The following is a 19,361-nucleotide window of genomic DNA, read 5'->3' on the forward strand; positions in this document are numbered from 1 at the left end:
CGCTCCTGCTGCAAAATTGGCCCGCACCCCCTGAATCTGCGCCAAGCGATGACAGCGACCGATTCAGGGGGCGACGACAGCGACCGATTCAGGGGGCAGGAATGGAGTGGCAGGAGGCTCGTGGGGTGCTAGCTAAAGGGATGTGGTGGGCGGAGAAAAAGAAAAATCAGCCGACTTACTTGTCGTGGCCCGTTGTGTCTTTGAATGAGGTCCGTGCCTCAATCTGGCAGCCCGGCACGCCTCTTGAGTTCCGGACTGCTGGCACGGCACCCCGCAGGTAGGGCCCCGCAGAGTTGTGGGCTTGGGTCCTCCCCCTTAATGAGGGGAAGAGCCCTTCCATGTGGCAGCACTACGTGGCCCAGTGCTTTGCGCTGCAGAACGCACCGCCCCGATATTCGGGGTTAGCGCTCTAAGAAGGAAGTGGAGCGCTTGAATTAGCGCTCCACCTCCCTCTTGGACGCAAAAACTGAAGTTAGCAATCGTTAAATTTAGCGTCCAGGCGATGTTAGCGACCCGAAATGGTCGCTAACAAACTTTCCCTCCAATGTATTCTTAAAAAGAATATATTCATCTTTGACATTGTTCTGTGATAAGGTATTTGAAGATCCTGTTTAATCCGGCTCAATGCATTGCTAATATACACAATTGACATTAAAATCATCCAGTTTATGGAGGTCAAACTTTCTTTCTGCTGCTTTCTTAGAGCTTTCTTCAGGTGTGAATGAATAGGCGCCACTACACGTCAGTAAAGTATTCGGAGTCAAATTCTATACTGGAAGACTCTGAATTGCCTGAGTAATTTCCACCTGCTTTCTACTAGAACACGGGTAACATGAATATTCTTACATTGGATCCAAGATCCATCAATCCTGAGGTAGTAGTTGCAGCAGAATGCAAGGAGGTGGTCAGTTTTTTCATTTGGGAATCCATCCTCATGAGGCCCAGGGATTTGTTCTTACAACAGCCTGTCACACTCCTAAACTGCATTAAAGTCACTAAAATAGATTTTCTCAATCCTGTCTCTGGATAGTTGACTGTAGTCATCGAGGATTATAGAACTTGGCCTGAAGTTACCACTCGATTGCGCTGGTTTTTTCGGTGCAATTCCCCTGATGTCGGCATAAATGGCGCAAAAGATCGCAGACTTTTAAGCACAAATTGCGTTCGTCACAACTCGAGTTTCCACGATCTTTTGCGCTAGTTTTAAAAACATCGTGCTGGCAGCAAGCCCCACCCACAAAACTGACCACATCCCCAGGGTGAATTAATCACCATTGGGAGTTTCCGCTAATTGCACTTGTTTGCAGGCCTTCGAGGAGGCTGTAAAAATTAAGCTGGATCTTTTGGGCACAAGTACACAAATAGGTACATTTTGAAAGGTTTTGAATGAATTTTTTTAAATTTAGTATTAGTAAAAAAATAGTACTGGAGAAATTAATGGGACTAAAAGCTGATAAATCCCCTGGACCTGATGGCCTACATCCTAAGGTTTTGAAATAGTGGATACAGAGATATTTGGATGCATTGTTTGTCATTTTCCAAAATTCCATAGATTCTGGAATGGTTCCCATGGATTAGAAGGTAGCAAATGTAACCCCACTAATTAAGAAAGGAGGGAGAGAGAAGACGGGGAACTATAGACCAGTTAGCTTGACATCAATAGTAGGGAAAATGCTAGAATCTGTTATTAAGGACGTGGTAACAGGGCACTTAGAAAATAATAATAGGATTGGGCAGAGTCAACATGGATTTATGAAAGCAAAATCATGTTTGACAAATCTGTTAGAGGTTGTAACTACCAGAATAGATAATGGGGAACCAGTGGATGTGGTGTATTTGGATTTTCAGAAGGCATTCGATAAGGTGCCACACAAGAGGTTATTAAACAAAATTAGGGCAATGGGATTGGGGGTAATAAACTAGCATGGATTGAGGTTAATGGACAGAAAACAGAGAGTAGGAATAAACGGGTCATTTTCGGGTTGGCAGGCTGTAACTAGTGGGGTGCCGCAAGGATCAGTGCTTGGGCCTCAGCTATTCACAATCTATATCAATGATTTGGATGAGGGGATCAAATGTAATATATCCAAGTTTGCTGATGATACAAAGCTGGGTGGGAATGTAAGTTGTGAGGAGGATACAAGGAGGCTTCAAGGGGATATAGACAGGCTAAGTGAGTGGGCAAGAACATGGCAAGTGGAATATAATGTGGAGAAATGTGAAGTTATCCACTTTGGTAAGAAAAATAGAAAAGCAGAGTATTTTTTAAATGGTGAGAGATTGGGAAATGTTGGTGTTCAGAGGGACCTTGGGTGTCCTTGTACACGAATCACTGAAAGTTAACATGCAGGTACAGCAAACACTTAGGAAAGCAAATGGTATGTTGGCCTTTATTACAAGAGGATTTGAGTATAAGAGTAAAGATGTCTTACTGCAATTATATAGGGCCCTGGTGAGACCACACCTGGTGTACTATGTACAGTTTTGGTCTCCTTACCTAAGGAAGGATATACTTTCCTGAGAAGGCTGAGTGAGTACTGTCTGGAATTAGAGCTTTCCCTCTCCTAGATACAGTTGGTTCACAGCACCTTGTTCCATTTTATTCAGTACCTCTGGGTTTCCCCAAGGGCTTCACCCATCCACTACCCAGGTGACGCGCCTCTGCACCTTTGTATCCCAGCTGATGCTCTGCAAGGAGACTGCCTGAAGCCTGCCCCAAAAGATACTTTTTTTTAAGGCCAATGTCTCAGAAGTCAGAACAGAAATATTGAACTGGAGAATTCTGAAGGAAGGTCAGAAGAGCTAGAGAGGCTGGAACCTAGTTATGCTATTTAAAATAGCAGTATTGCTTACATAGGAACAGGAGTAGGCCATTTAGTCCCTTGAGCCTGTTCCGCCATTCAGTCAGATCATGGCTGATCTGCGACCTAACTCCATATACCCACCTTTGCCCCATATCCCCTAATACCTTTGGTTAACAAAAATCTGTCAATCTAAGTTTTAAAATTAACAATTGATCTAGCATCAATTGCTGTTTGTGGAAGAGAGTTCCAAACTTCTACCACCCTTTGTGTGTAGAAGTGTTACCTAATTTCATTCCTGAAAGGTCTGGCTCTAATTTTTAGACTATGCCCCCTAGTCTTAGACTCCCTAACCAGTGGACATAGTTTCCCTCTATCTACCCTATCTGTTCCCCTTAATATCTTTAAAACTTTGATTAAATCACCCCTTAATCTTCTAAATTCCAAGGAAGACAACCCTAGTTTGTAAAATTTCTCCTCATAATTTAACCCCTGGAGCCTGGATATCATTCTGGTAAATATTTCTCCTCGTAATTTAATCCCTGGAGCCTGGATATCATTCTGGTAAATATATCATACGCTGCAGTCCCTCCAGGCCAATATATCCTTCCTAAGGCGTGGTGCCCAGAACTGCTCGCAGTAGACCAGGTGTGGTCTAAGCAGAGCTTTGTATAGCTGTAGCATAACTTCTACCCCCTTGTATTCGAGTCCTCTAGATATAAAGGCCAGCATTCCATTAGCCTTTCTGATTATTTTCTGTACTTGTTCATGACATAAAGGAGACATGGACCCCCAAGTTTCTTTGGAGCTCCACTGTTTTTAGCTTTTCACCATTTAAAAAGTTCCCTGTTCTATCCTTTTTAGGTCCAAAGTGGATGACCTCATATTTGTCTACATTGAAATCCATTTGCCACAGTTTTGTCCATTCACTTAATCAATCAATATTTGTTTGTAATTTTATGCTTTCATCTACACTGCCTACAGTGCCACCTATCTTTGTGTCATCGTCAAATTTGGCTATGTGGCTTTCTATCCCATCATCAAAGTCGTTAATAAATACTGTGAATAGTTGAGGCCCCAACACAGATCCCTGCGGGACACCAATAGTCACAACCTGCCAGTTAGAGTACCTGCCCATTATCCCTACTCTCTGTCGCCTGCCGCTTACCATACTCCTTAGCATAAGATTGTTATAACCCACCTTGGAAGCATGAGATTGTTTGTTCCACTCCTCTACAATTTTATTTCTGAATTTACAAATCAACTGGTATGCCATTCCCGCTACATAAAAGTTTATGGCCTAGAAATTGAGTTTGCGCTGCGCCGGGGCTTAACGCCGGAAATTTAGCGCCGGTGCTAAGTCGCGCTGTGCGCGCCAAAAATTCAGTAGCGCCGCGCCCAAACGGCTGCCGGCGCTACTGAAGGCTGTTTGCGCCTGAAAACTGGCGCTACGCGCCGCATTGCGGCGCTATTCCGGCGCTGCAGCGCCCGATGCGGTGTGGCAGGCTCGGGAAGTGCAGGCCTCCTCCTTCAGTTAAGGAGGAGCTGCCTGCACCCGCCCGCTGGCCGGTTAAATCGCCACAAAAATGAGCCCGGCACCTCGGGGAAGTGCCGGGCTCGCAGCCGAGAAGCATCTGTTCCGCGGGGGGGGGGGTGGGGGAGTCCGGGGAGGGAGGTGCGGGCAGGCGGCCGGCGGGAAAGCGGCCGGCCGCCGCTCCACCTTTATGCGCCGGCGCAAAGTCGTGTAAGACTCTGTTGCCAGAGTCTTAGTTGCGGCTGCCACGGGCGAGGCGGCCGCAACTGAATTTCGGCGCTGGGGCCCGTCACCACGGCAACCGGGATGCTGCGCACACTGATGACGTCATCGGTGCCGGCACAGCGCTACCGGTGTAACGCCGATGTTGGGCCCTAGTCAATTTCAAAACCGGCTGTAAGTCCAGCGCAATGCCCTCTAGCGCCGCAAAATGGGCGCTAAGCCCACTCAATGGCCTAGAAATTGAGTTTGCGCTGCGCCGGGGCTTAACGCCGGAAATTTAGCGCCGGTGCTAAGTCGCGCTGTGCGCGCCAAAAATTCAGTAGCGCCACGCCCAAACAGCTGCCGGCGCTACTGAAGGCTGTTTGCGCCTGAAAACTGGCGCTACGCGCCGCATTGCGGCGCTATTCCGGCGCTGCGGCGCCCGATGCGGTGCGGCAGGCTCGGGAAGTGCAGGCCTCCTCCTTCAGTTAAGGAGGAGCTGCCTGCACCCGCCCGCTGGCCGGTTAAATCGCCACAAAAATGAGCCCGGCACCTCGGGGAAGTGCCGGGCTCGCAGCCGAGAAGCATCTGTTCCGCGGGGGGGGGTGGGGGAGTCCGGGGAGGGAGGTGCGGGCAGGCGGCCGGCGGGAAAGCGGCCGGCCGCCGCTCCACCTTTATGCGCCGGCGCAAAGTCGTGTAAGACTCTGTTGCCAGAGTCTTAGTTGCGGCTGCCACGGGCGAGGCGGCCGCAACTGAATTTCGGCGCTGGGGCCCGTCACCACGGCAACCGGGACGCTGCGCACACCAATGACGTCATCGGTGCCGGCGCAGCGCTACCGGTGTAACGCCGATGTTGGGCCCTAGTCAATTTCAAAACCGGCTGTAAGTCCAGCGCAATGCCCTCTAGCGCCGCAAAATGGGCGCTAAGCCCACTCAATTTCTAGGCCTATATTTAAAAAATTCTAGACAAAATTGATGTTGCTTACAAATTCCCAACCAAATGTATGTGGTCTTGAACAGCACACTTCTGGCAAGACTGTAGGGAGTTTAGTGTAAGACCTGGAAATTATCCTGGGACACAAATACTCCAGTCCAGACCTTTGCACTGAGTTTCAGGCAGCCCTTTTTGGCAGATCTTTCATCTGTATCAAATATGTTCCACTTCTGTCAGAGGTGGCGTGGCTTGTGGAGGGGAGTCTCAGACTGGAGTTTCCTTACACCTGGCCTGGGATACACCAGGCAGCTGGTATGCTGGTTAAAGGGGACATATTGGCCTCAAAACCAATGGAAGTGGTGCCCACTTAGGGGCCTAGGTGCGAGACTTGGCCTGAGCACCTGAGGATCGTGGAGCATTTTTTAATTTCTTCAGCCTCCTTTAAAAGGGGGCTGATGGAGGTTCGCTTCTGTATATTCTGGGCTGGTAGTGCTGGCTGTCCCATGAGTGGCTGGCCAGTACTCCATTTCCTATCCCTTTCACTCACTCGTCCTTAAATGTCTTTTGTTTTGTGTCGTTTACTTCCGTCACTGTGTACGTCATCTTTTTTCCCTAGGTAAGTGAGGTGAAGCATATCATCATGGGAAAGCTCCAAGAGAAGGAATCCTTTGGAGAGATCAGCATTCTTCTTGAAAAACCCTTCACCTGCACAATAATCACAGCAACAAAAGTTGAACTTGGAGTTATTTCTGCCGATGATTTACGAGGTAATGATCCATTAGCTTGCCTCCTTTGTGTTCACTGTAACGTACTGACGTGTAACAGGGATTAATAGTTACTAATACACTTCTCCATGGAACCTAAAATAATATTTCATATCTTCCTGTTTTGAAAAATATGTATTTGTAGTACATCTGTGAAGTATATGTTCTTTGAAATTCAATGTTCACTCAGAATTTTTTTCATAAACTTCCTTTTGTTCACAGGACTTGACCCAGTAAATCAAATGCTTCTTAAACAAACAGCAGAACCAATCTTGGGCAACCTCACTCAGGTGAGTGAAGCTATACATTAATTATAAAGAATAGTTTCAATATATTGTAGGGCCTTATTAAAATCAGAAGTGCCACACTGAGAAGCATCAGAATAGGACTGATCAAAAACACGGCTGTATGGGCCCCTTAAATACAACTGGCTGAAAGACATCAGCAGAGGCGAGCAGCAGACCTGAACCCACTGATTGGGCTGGGTAGCGCGCACGATTGGCTTAATCAGCCCACTTAAGCAAAAATCGTAATTTCAGGGCAGCGGGAACGGAACCCGCCGAACATCAAAGCTGCCTCCAACCCGCCTCCACTCGGAAAATCGCGGTCAAAGAGTCTGCAAAGGGATATAGATAGGTTAAGTGAGTGGGCAAAAATTTGGCAAATGGAGTATAATGTGGGAAAATGTGAGGTTATCCACTTTGGTAGGAAAAATAAAAAAGCAAATGATTATTTAAATGGAGAGAGACTACAGAATGCTTCGGTACAGAGGGATCTGGGGGTCCTCATACATGAAGCACAAAAAGTTAGCATGTAGGTAGAGCAAGTAATTAGGAAGGCAAATGGAATGTTGGCCTTTATTGCAAGAGGGATGGAGTATAAAAGTAGGGAAGTCTTTCTACAACTGTACAGGGTACTGGTGAGACCACACCTGGATTACTGCGTGCAGTTTTGGTCTCCTTATTTAAGGAGGGATATACTTGCATTGGAGGCAGTTCAGAGAAGGTTCACTAGGTTAATTCCTGAGATGAAGGGGTTGTCTTATGAAGAAAGGTTGAGCAGGTTGGGCCTACACTCATTGGAGTTTAGAAGAATGAGAGGTGATCTTATTGAAACATATAAGATTCTGAGGGAGCTTGACAGGATAGATGCAGGGAGTATGTTTCCCCTTGTGGGGGAATCTAGAACTAGGGGGCACAATTTCAGGATAAAGGGTTTCCCGTTTAAAACGGAGATGAGGAGGAATTTCTTCTCTCAGAGGATCGTGAATCTTTGGAATTCTCTACCCCAGAGAGCTGTGGAGGCGGAGTCATTGAATATATTCAAGGCGGAGATAGACATATATTTGAGCTACAGGGGAGTCGAGGGTTATGGGGAGCGGGCGAGAAAGTGCCGTTGAGGCCAAGATCAGATCAACCATGATCTTATTGAATGGCAGGGCAGTTTCATTGAAACATAGAAAAATAGGAGCAGGAGTAGGCCATTCGGCCCTTCGAGCCTGCTCCGCCATTCAATATGATCATGGCTGATCCTCTATCTCAATACCATATTCCTGCTCTCTCCCCATACCACTTGATGCCTTTTGTGTCTAGAAATCTATCTATCTCCTTCTTAAATATATTCAGTGACTTGGCCTCCACTGCCTTATGTAGTAGAGAATTCCACAGGTTCACCACCCTCTGAGTGAAGAAATTTCTCCTCATCTCAGTCCTAAATGTCCTACCCCGTATCCTGAGACTGTGACCCCTCGTTCTAGACCCCCCTGCCAGGGGAAACATCCTCCCTGCATCCAGTCTGTCTAGCCCTGTCAGAATTTTATACGTTTCAATGAGATCCCCTCTCATTCTTCTAAACTCTAGTGAATACAGGCCTAGTCGACCCAATCACTCCTCATACGACAGTCCTGCCATCCCAGGAATCAGTCTGGTGAACCTTCGCTGCACTCCCTCTATGGCAAGTATATCGAGGGGCCGAATGGCCTACTCCTGCTCCTATTTCTTATGTTAACATGGATTTCAAAAGGGAAAGTCTTGCTTTAACAACCTAATTGAATTTTTTGAAGAGGTAACAAAAAGAATAGACAAGGGTAATGTAGTACAGCAGTTGTAATATATCTAGATTTCCAAAAGGACTTCGATAAGGTACCACATAATAGACTAATGAATCATGTCAGTGCATGCAGAGTCAGGGGACAAGTAGCAGAATGGATAGCTAGCTGACTGCAAGACAGAAAGCAGAGAGTAGGGGGTAAAGGGTGGCAGAAGGTGGGAAATGGGGTCCCACAAGGATCAGTGCTGGGACCACTGTTGTTCAAAATTTATATTAACGATTTAGATTTTGGAATCAAAAACACAATTTTGAAATTTACGAATGATCACCTAATTCAGAAGAATAGGCAACACTGAGGAGGACTGCAACAAATTACAAAATATTAATAAACTTGCAAAATGGGCATATAATTGGCAAATAAATTTCAACAGATAGCTGTGAGGTATTACATTTTAGTAAGAACTATAAGGAGGTCACATATTACTTGGAAAATAAGAATCTAAATGGGGTAGAGAAGCAAAGGAATCTGGGAATACAAATAAACAAATCACTAAAAGTAGCAACTCAGGTCAATAAGGCCATAACCAAAGCAAACCAAACACTAGGGCTTATTTCTAGAGGAATCGAATTGAAATTTAGAGAAGTTATGCTAAACTTGTTAAACCTTGGTTAGACCACACTTGGGGTACTGTGTACAGTTCTGGTTGCCATATTATAAAAAAAAATAGAGGCGCTGGTGAGGGTGCAAAAAAGATTTACAATGATGATACCAGAACTGTGAGGTTATACCTATGAGGAAAGGATGAGCAGCCTGGGTCTCTTTTCTCTTGAAAAAAGGCTGAGGGATGAAATAGATGTCTTTAAAATGATGAAAGGTTTTGATAGAATAGACACAGAGAGAATGTTTCTACTTGTGGGGAAGAGCAAAACTAGAGACCATCAGTATAACATAGTCACCAAGAAATCAAATAGGGAATTCAGAAGAAACTTCTTTACCCAGAGAATGGTGAGAATGTGAACTCACTACTACAAGGAGTAGTTGAGGCGAATAGTATAGATGCATTTAAGGGGAAGCTAGATTAACATATGAGGGAGAAGGGAATAGAGGGCTATGCTGATAGGGTTAGATGAGGGAGGATGGGAGGAGACTTGAGTGGAACATATACGCTGGCATGGACAGGTTGGGCCGAATGGCCTGTTCCTGTGCTGTATATTCTATGTAATTACCTTCATCAACCCTCTCTGTTACTTCATCACAGAACTCAATCAGGTTAGTCAGACGATTTGCCTTTAACAAATCCGTGTTGGCTGTTCCTTATTGATGGGGCATGCTTCTCCAAGTGGGAATGAAGTTTGTCCTTGACAATGGTCTCTAGTAGTTTTCCCACCACTGATGTTAGACTGATTGGCCTGTAGTTACCATCTCCCCTTTTTGTACAGGGTTGTAACATTTACAGCCCTCTGGAACCACTCCCTTATCCAAGGAGGATTGAAAGATTGTGGTCAGAGCTTCTGCTATTTCCACCCTAGCTTCCCTCAGCAACTTTATTTGCATCCTATCTCGACCAGGTGACTTGTTAACTTTAAGTGATGCCAACCTATTTAGCGCCTCCTTTCTATCTGTTTTTATCCTATCCAATATCTCTACTCCTCCTCCTCTATTGCAACATTAACGTAATCCTCTTCTTTTGTGAAGACAGATGCAAAGAACTCATTCAGTACCTCAATCATGCCCTCTGCCTCCACAAGAAGATTTCCTTTTTTGTCCTTAATTGGCCCACCAATCCTTTAACTATCCTTTTACTTTTTATATGTTTATGAAGATTTTTGGGTTCCCTTTTATGCTACCCGCTAATCTTTTCTCATACTCTCTCTTTGCCCTTCTTATGTCCTTTTTCAATTTCCCCCTGCAATCTCTGTACTTTGCCTGGTTCTTGACTGTATTTGTACCTGATATTTGTCATAAACCTTTTTCTGTTTTATTTTAATTTCTATTTCCTTTGTCATCCAGGGAGCTCTAGTTTTGGATGTCCCAGCTTTCCTCCTTGTGGGAATTTGCTTGGTTTGGACCCGCAGTATTTTTGCCTTGAAGGCCTGCCATTCATTTACTGGTTTCATGGCCAATCTTTGTTTCCAGCCCACCTGTGCAAGATCCCTTTTCAAAACACTGAAATTGGCTCTATTCCAGTTGGGTATTTTCACCATTGATTTTCTTTGTCCTTTTCCATAACTACTTTAAAGCTTATTATATTGTGATCACTATTACCCAGATGTTCTCTCACTTGCCCTATTTAATTTCCCAGAACTAGATCCAGCACTGCTTCCTTCCTTCTTTTGCCTTGCACCCCTTTGTCATTCAATCTCTCCTGCCTTCCACCCTATTACAGACCTTCACTTTTATTCATTCCTCTCATCCCCCCTTTCCCTGCCTCTGTACTTGCTTAAAACCTGTTAAATCTGTAAAATTTTCCAGTTCTGCTGAAAGATCATTGACCTGAAACATAGGTCATTCAGAAGTTGGGAAGGAGACGGGCTACAACTTTCGGGGTTGTAGTCCCGCCTCCATCGAGATGCGGCCAATCCACGCGATTTTAACTTGATTGACCTTGTTGAGCCCGCCCAGTGGGCTCAGCAGGCCAATTAAGGTCCACCCGGCAACAGGTGACATCACAGACTGAAATTTCATCTGTCAAGACGTTTTGACAGATGAAATATCAGTGTTTCACAGCTGTTTGAAGCTGTCAAACACTGACAGTCTTACTTTTAACCTGAGTCCTTCTACACAGACTCAGTTAGAAATCTCACCGACACAGAAAGCTGCAGGCTGTCACTTTTGACAGTTCGCAGCCATTCTGCTTTCTGTGCCGGTTAGATGATGGACTCCCGAAACCTAGAGGAAGGAAGGCTGTAATGGTAAGTACAGGTAATTTAAACTTCTTTACACACTTTAGACACACCAAACACACTTACCTTTGCACTCATGCACCCATCACTCACCTGAACACCGACATCTCGACCCCTCCAAGTCCTTCAACCCGACGGCCCGACTCCTCTAACTTGGCGTGGTTTGGAGCCGTCGGGAATCCCACACTTTAACATTAAAAATAGGGATTAGGCTAAAAACTGCCTGTTAACTACCTGTTAACAGGCAGTTAATTGGCACTAATCCCTTCCCGCCTCAGGGAGGCGGGTCCCAGTGCTGGGCGGGTACCCGCCTCCTTTGAAACTTACATGGAGGCGGGTTGGGGGCGGGATGGTGTCGGGACCCCTGAATTCGGGACTTTAACCCCCCCGCACGCCTCCAAACCCGACTCTATGGGTCAATGAAAATCGACCCCATTAACTCTGTTTCTCTTTCCACAGATGCTGCATTACTTGCTGAGTATTTCCAGCATTTTCTGTTTTTATTTCTGCTTCCTTCCTCGTTGGGCTAGGAACATTCTGATTAAGAAAGTTCTCCTGTACACATTTTAGGAATGCCCCACCCTCCTTGCCCTTTACTCTGTTTTCCTCCCAGTCTATGTTAGGGTAATTGAAGTCCCCTACTATTTCTGCTTTATTATTTTTATATTTCTCTGAAATTTGCCTACAGATTTGCTTCTCAATCTCGTTCTCACTATTTGTGGGTCTATAGTAAATACACAGCAATGTAACAGGTCCTTTCTTGTTCCTTAACTCTAACCAAATAGATTCAGTCTTTGAACCCTCTAGCGTATCGTCCCTCTGTAGAACTGCAATATTATCCTTGATCAATACTTCCACCCCTTCCTGTCTTTTTTCCTTTCCTTTCTCTCCTGAATACATTGTAGGCAGGAATGTTTACAACAACAACTTGTATTTATATAGAGCCTTTAACGTAGTAAAATATCCCAAGGCGCTTCACAGGAGCGTTATAAAACAACATTTGACACCGAATCTCATAAGGAGATATTAGGGCAGATGACCAAAAGCTTGGTCAAAGTGGTAAGTTTTAAGGAGTGTCTTAAAGAAGGAAAGAGAGGTAGAGAGGCAGAAAGGTTTAGGGAGTGGATTTGCTGTCCACGGATGTTGCCTGACCTGAGTTTTTCCAGCATTTTCTGTTGTTATTCCAGAGCTTAGGTCCTTGACAGCTGAAGGCACGGCCACCAATGGTGGAGCGATTAAAAACGGGGATGCTCAAGAGACCAGAATTAGAGGAGCGCCGATATCTCAGAGGGTTGTGGGGCCGGAGGAGTTCCCATTCCTGCACATGTTTAAGCCAGGTCTCCATTATAGCCACTATATATAAACCAATGTGCAACTTGTGCCTGTAACTCATCAACCTTATTTGTAACACTCCTCACATTAACACACATGCATTCCAACACCATGCAAGTTGGCTTTGCTTTACCCTTCATCTAATTCCTGCTCTTTCTGATTCCCTTAATATTCAAAAATCTATCGATCTCTGTCTTGAATATACTCAATGACTGAGCCTCCACAGCCCTCTGGGGTAGAGAATTCCAAAGATTCACCACCCTCTGAGTGAAGAAGTTTCTCCTCATCTCAGTCCTAAATGGCCAACCCCTTATTCTGAGACTGTGTCCCCTGGTTCCAGACTCCCCAGCCAGGGGAAACATCTTCCCTGTCAAGCCCTCTCTGCTGCTGCATCCTGGTGCCCCTCCCCAAATAAATTAGTTTAAACTCTCCCCCACAGTACCAGTTAACCTCCCCGTGATGACATTGGTCCCAGATCCGTTCAGGTGCAACCCGTCCAGCTTGTACAGGTCCCTCCTGTCTCAGAACTGGTTCCAATGCCCCAGAAATCTGAAGTCGTTCCTCCTGCACCACTTCTCCAGCCATATCACCTGCACTATCTTTCTGTTTCTGTACTCACTAGCACATGGCACTGGGAGTAGTCCTATTCTTTAATATTTTTCCTAGCTCCTGAAACTCTGTAGGACCTCAACCCTTTCTACCTATTTCATTCGTCCAACATGGACCACAACTTCTGGCTGTTCCCCTATCTTTTGCAGAATTTCCTGCACCCTTTCAGAGATATCCTATACCCAGGGAGGCAACACACCATTTGTGACTCGCATCTGCGGTTGCAGAAACAACTATCCCCATACTATCGAGTTCCCTATAACAACTGCATTTCTACACTTTCTTGTGCCCACCTGTACAGTTAAGTCTCCCATGGTGCAGTGGATTTGCTTTTGACTGCACTCCCCCGAGGTGTTATCACTCTCAGGTATTCAACACTGAACATAGGTTTGTGAGTGCTATATTCCCAGCGGATACTTGCTCTGCTTGTCTGTTCCTCTTAGTCTACCTGGTGATCACCCACTCCCTCTACTCCTGAACTCTCTGTCGTTGTGGGGTGACCACCTCCTGAAACATGCTATCCATGAAACTCTCAGCTTCCCATTTGCACTGTAGTGACATCAGCCACCCCTCAAGCTCAGAAACTCTGAGCTCAAGCTCGTGTTGTTCACAGTTGTTACCGCTCACAGTCACTGTTTGTTTATGGGCAGTTCAAAGTAGAAAAGCACAATTGCTAATTTGTATAAATGTAATTCACTTGACAGAAATAAAATTTGAGGATCCAATGTCCAATTTTTTTCAAAAGGGTAGATTTTAATTTTTACTGCATAGGCGGTGAACTGGCAGAACAGATCAGCTGTCCAGTATAGAACCCGCCCAATTTTCATTTCCACTGATTTGAAAAAGCAAAGAAACTCTTAAGGAGTCACAGGATGAGGGGCACACCCTTCCATCCCTTAGCCCCGTTGATGCACAGGTTGCATGCTGGGAAATGCAGCAAGCGATATGGTTCACTCTTAACTGCCCTCTGAAATGGCCTAGCAAGCCTAGCAGTTGTAACAAACCGCTATGAAAAACAATAAAGAATGAAACCGGACGGACCACCCGCCATCAACCTCGGCACTGGCTACGAACATGGCCATGGCACACCCAGCCCAGTTGACCCTGCAAAGTCCTCATCACCAACATCTGGGGACTTGTACCAAAATTGGGAGAGCTGTCCCACAGACTAGTCAAGCAACAGCCTGATATAGTCATACTCACAGAATCATACCTTTCAGCCAATGTCCCAAATTCCTCCATCACCATCCCTGGGTATGTCCTGTCCCACCGGCAGGACAGACCCACCAGGGGTGGCGGCAAATGGTATACAGTTGGGAAGGAGTGGCCCTGGGAGTCCTCAACATTGATTCCAGACCCCATGAAGTCTCATGGCTTCAAGTCAAGCATGGGCAAGGAAACCTCCTGCTGATTACCACCTACCGCCCTCCCTCAGCTGATGAATCAGTACTCCTCCATGTTGAACACCACTTGGAAGAAGCACTGAGAGTAACAAGGGCACAGAATATACTATGGGTGAGGGACTTCAATGTCCATCACCAAGAGTGGCTCAGTACCACCACTACTGACCGAGCTGGCCAAGTCCTGAAGGACATAACTGCCAGTCTGGGCCTACGACAGAGAAACAACACGAGGGAAAAACCTACTTGACCTCGTCCTCACCAATCTACCTGTCGCAGATGCATCTGTCCATGACAGTATTGGTAGCAATAAAAACAGAAAATGCTGGAGATATTCAGCAGTTCAGGCAGCATCTGTGAAGAAAGAAACAGAGTTAACATTTCAGGTCGATGACCTTTCGTCAGAACTGGAAAAAAGGAGGAAATGGAACAGATTTTTAAGCAAGTGTAGGGGCTGGGAAAGGGGGGAGGGGATGAAAGAAGAAAAGGGAAGGTCTGTGATAGGATAGAAGGCAGGAGAGGTTAAGAGACAGTAAGAGATATTCAAGGCAAAAGGAGATGGTAATGGGACAGGTTAAGAAACAAAAGATGGCTCTAGATGAAGTGTAAATTGCACTGGCAGAATGAAAGACAACTGCCATGTGCCAATTTCAGATCATAACCTTGGCCCCTATCATATATATATTTTTTACTCACACTTTTTGTCTGTGTCTTTTTTTCTTCTCTCCCACATGGCAGCTGTCTTTCATTCTGCCAGTGCAATTTACACTTCATCTAGAGCCATAACTCTGTTTCTCTCTTCACAGATGCTGCCTGACCTGCTGAGTATCTCCAGCATTTTCTGTTTTTATTCCAGATTTCCAGCATCTGCAGTATTTTCTTTTTGTACAGTATTGGTAGCAGTGACCACCGCACAGTCATTGTGGAGACAACATCCAGTCTTCACACTGAGGACACCCTCCATCGAGTTGTGTGGCACTACCACTGTGCTAAATGGGATAGATTCAGAACAGATCTAGCAGCTCAAAACTGGGCATCCATGGGGTGTTGTGGGCCATCAGCAGCAGCAGAATTGTATTCGACCACAATCTGTAACCTCATGGTCCAGCGTATCCCTCACTCTACCATTACCATCAAGCCAGAGGACCAACCCTGGTTCAATAAGGAGTGTAGAAGAGCATGCCAGAAGCAGCACCAGGCGTGCCTAAAAATGTGGTGCCAACCTGGGGAAGCTGCAACACATGACTACATGCATGCTAAAAAGCGGAAGCAGCATGCTATAGACAGAGCTAAGCAATCCCACAATCAATGGATCAGATCAAAGCTCTGCAGTCCTGTCACATCCAGTCATGAATGGTGGTGGACCATTAAGCAACTAACGGGAGGAGGAGGCTCCATGAATATCCCCATCCTCAATGATGGTGGAGGCCAGCACGTGAGTGCAAAAGACAAGGCTGAAGTGTTTGCAACCTTCTTCAGCCAGAAGTGCAGAGTGGATGATCCATATCGGTCTACTCCTGAGGTCTCCACCATCACAGAAGCCAGTCTTCAGCCAATTCGATTCGCTCCACGTAATATCAAGAAACGGATGAGCGCACATTGGTACAGCAAAGGCTATGGGCCCCGACAACATCCCGGCTATCATGCTGAAGACTTGTGCTCCAGAACTAGCCGCGCCTCTAGCCAAGCTGTTCCAGTACAGCTACAACACTGGCATCTATCCAACAATGTTGAAGGCTGCCCAGGTATGTCCTATTCACAAAAAGCAGGACAAATCCAACCTGGTCAATTACCGCCCCTTCTTCTTCTTCTTAGGCAGTCCCTCGGAACCGAGGATGACTTGCTTCCACATTAAAAATGAGTTCTCAGGTGACTGATGAGTCCAATGCAGGACCTACAGTCCCTGTCACAGGTGGGGCAGACGGTGGTTGAAGGGGTGGGTGGGTGGGGTGCTTGGGTTGACTTGCGCTTGGCTTCCGCTTGCTCCCGGCGAAGAGACTCAAAGTGTTCGGCGCCTTCCCGGATGTTTCTCCTCCACTTTGTAAGGTCTTGGGCCAGGGATTCCCAGGTGTCAGTGGGGATGTTGCACTTTTTCAAGGAGGCTTTGAGGGTTTCCTTGAAGCGTTTCCTCTACTCACCTGGGGCTCTCTTGCCGTGTCGGAGCTCCGAGTAGAGTGCTTGTTTTGGGAGTCTCGTATCAGTCATGCGGACGATGTGACCCGTCCATCGGAGCTGATCGAGCGTGGTCAAAGCTTTGATGTTGGGGATGTTGGCCTGAGCGAGAATACTGACGTTGGTGCGCCTATCCTGCCAATGGATTTGCAGGATCTTGCGGGGCATCGTTGGTGGTACCTCTCCAGTGCTTTGAGGTGCCTGCTGTACATAATCAGCACCTGTGAAGAGATGCTCGGTCACTCGACCTGGAAACACCAAGACTGGTTCGGCGAGTATGACCAGGAGATCCAGGAGCTAATAAGCTGCAAGCGCAAGGCATTCCTGATCTGGAAACAGCAATAAAACTCGAGAGCAAGAAAGCAGCTCTACAGACGCCTGAAGCCGAGGTCCAACAAAAAACTTGCGATCTAAAGAACAGATGGTGGGCGGAGAAAGCACAGGAGATCCAGCAGCTTGCCGACAACCACGACGTGCATGGATTCTTTAGCGCAGTCAAGACCATCTGCGGCCCAAGCACCCAAGGTCCTACCACACTGCGGGCCAAGAATGGAGAGGTACTCATCAAGGACAGAGAGGCAGTCAGTGCCCGCTGAAAAGAGCACTTCGAAGGTCTCCTTAACCGAGACTCTGTCTTCGACGCGAGTGTCCTCAACTCCATCCCGCAGCATGCTACCCACCACCATCTCAGCACAACCCCAGCCCGGCATGAGGTTGAAAAGGCCATCTGACAACTGAAGAACAACAAGGCCTCAGGAACAGCTGGAATCCCTGCCGAGGTACAAAAGCATGGCGGAGAAGCACTACTGGCACAAATTCATGAGCTCATTTCTCTTATCTGGAAGGAGGACAGCAGGCCAGGGGATCTCAGGGACGCCGTAATTGTGACCAACTTCAAGAAAGGTCACAAGTCCGATTGCGGTAATTACAGAGGAGTTTCCCTGCTGTCTGCCATAGGGAAAGTCATCGCAAGAATCCTCCTCAATCGCCTTCTCCCAGTGGCCGAAGAGCTCCTCCCAGAGTCGCAATGCGGATTCCGCCCACTAAGGGGCACAATGGACATGATCTTCACCGCGCGTCAATTACAAGAGAAATGCAGGGACCAGCACCAACCGCTATACACGGCCTTCTTTGATCTCACAATGGCCTTCGACGCTGTCAACTGTGAGGGATTATGGAGTGTCCTCCTCAAATTCGGCTGCCCTCAAAAGTTTGTCACCATCCTCCACCTGCTTCACGACGACATGCAAGCCATGATCCTGACCAATGGTTCCACCACAGATCCAATTCATGTACGGACCGGGGTCAAGTAAGGCTGTGTCATCGCACCAATGCTCTTCTCGATCTTCCTTGCTGCAATGCTCCATCTCACCCTCAATAAGCTCCCCACTGGAGTGGAGCTAATTTACAGAACAAACGGGAAACTGTTCAACCTCCGTCGCCTCCAGCCCATCAGGTCATCCCATCCTCTGTCGTCGATTTACAGTATGCAGATGACACTTGCGTCTGCACTCACTCGGAGGTCGAACTCCAAACCATCGTCAACAGCTTCACCGAAGCGTATGAGAGCATGGGCCTTACATTAACATCCGTAAGACAAAGGTCCACTACCAACCTGCCCCCGCCACACAGTACTGCCCTCTGATTATTAAAATCCACGACAAGGCCTTGGACTTTCCGTACCTCGGGAGCCTACTCTCAACAAGGGCAGACGTCGATGACGAAGTCCAACCTTCAGTGAGCCAGTGCAGCCTTCGGTCACCTGAGGAAGAGAGTGTTTGAAGACCAGGACCTCAAACCCGGCACTAAGCTCATGGTCTACAGAGCAGCAGTGATACCCGCCCTGCTGTATGCCTCAGAGACATGGACCATGTACAGCAGGCACCTCAATTACATCCCATCAGTCTACTCTCAATCATCAGCAAAGTGATGGAAGGTGTCATCGACAGTGCTATCAAGTGGCACTTACTCCCAAATAACCTACTCACTGATGCCCAGTTTGGGTTCCGCCAAGACCGCTCAGCTCCCGACCCCATTACAGCCTTGGTCCAAACATAGACAAAGGAGCTGAATTCCAGAGGTAAGGTGAGAGTGACTGCCCTTGACATCAAGGCAGCATTTGACCGAGTGTGGCATCAAGGAGCCCTAGTAAAACTGAAATCAATGGGAATCGGGGGGAAAACGCTCCACTGGCTGAAGTCATACTTAGCACAAAGGAAGATGGTTGTGGTGGTTGAAGGTCAATCATCACAGTCCCAGGACATCACTGCAGGAGTTCCTCAGGGCAGTGCCCTAGGCCCAACCATCTTCAGCTGCTCCAACATATGGCCAGAAATGGGGATGTTTGCTGATGACTGCACAGTGTTCAGCGCCATTCACAGCTCCTCAGATAATGAAGCAGTCCATGCCCGCATGCAACAAGACCTGGACGATGTTCAGGCTTGGGCTGATAAGTGGCAGGTAACATTCGCGCCACACAAGTGCCAGGCAATGACTATCTCCAACAAGCGAAAGTCTAACCACCTCCCCATGACATTCAACAGTATTACCATCACCGAATCCCCCACCATCTACATCCTGGGGGTCACCATTGACCAGAAACTTAACTGGACCAGCCACATAAATACTGTGGCAACAAGAGCAGGTCAGAGGCTAGGTATT

The 19,361-nt window shown here is 46.9% G+C and overlaps 1 protein-coding gene across 3 annotated transcripts in view; it reads left to right on the forward strand.

Moving 5' to 3' along the window:
* The window catches only part of cnbd1 (cyclic nucleotide binding domain containing 1), a 345,231-nt gene that overhangs the window by 302,863 nt on the left and 23,007 nt on the right, over positions 1 to 19,361 (forward strand). For all 3 annotated transcript variants that reach the window (XM_085992714.1, XM_085992717.1, XM_085992716.1), the window contains 2 exons: positions 6,087 to 6,237; positions 6,457 to 6,524. In XM_085992714.1, the coding sequence (XP_085848840.1) occupies positions 6,087 to 6,237; positions 6,457 to 6,524 (219 nt within the window). The remainder of the gene's footprint in view (positions 1 to 6,086; positions 6,238 to 6,456; positions 6,525 to 19,361) is intronic.

The sequence above is a fragment of the Somniosus microcephalus genome, chromosome 7, assembly GCF_052327205.1.
Source record: "Somniosus microcephalus isolate GS21.2 chromosome 7, FLI_Smic_1.0, whole genome shotgun sequence".
NCBI classification, from domain to species: Eukaryota; Metazoa; Chordata; class Chondrichthyes; order Squaliformes; family Somniosidae; genus Somniosus; species Somniosus microcephalus.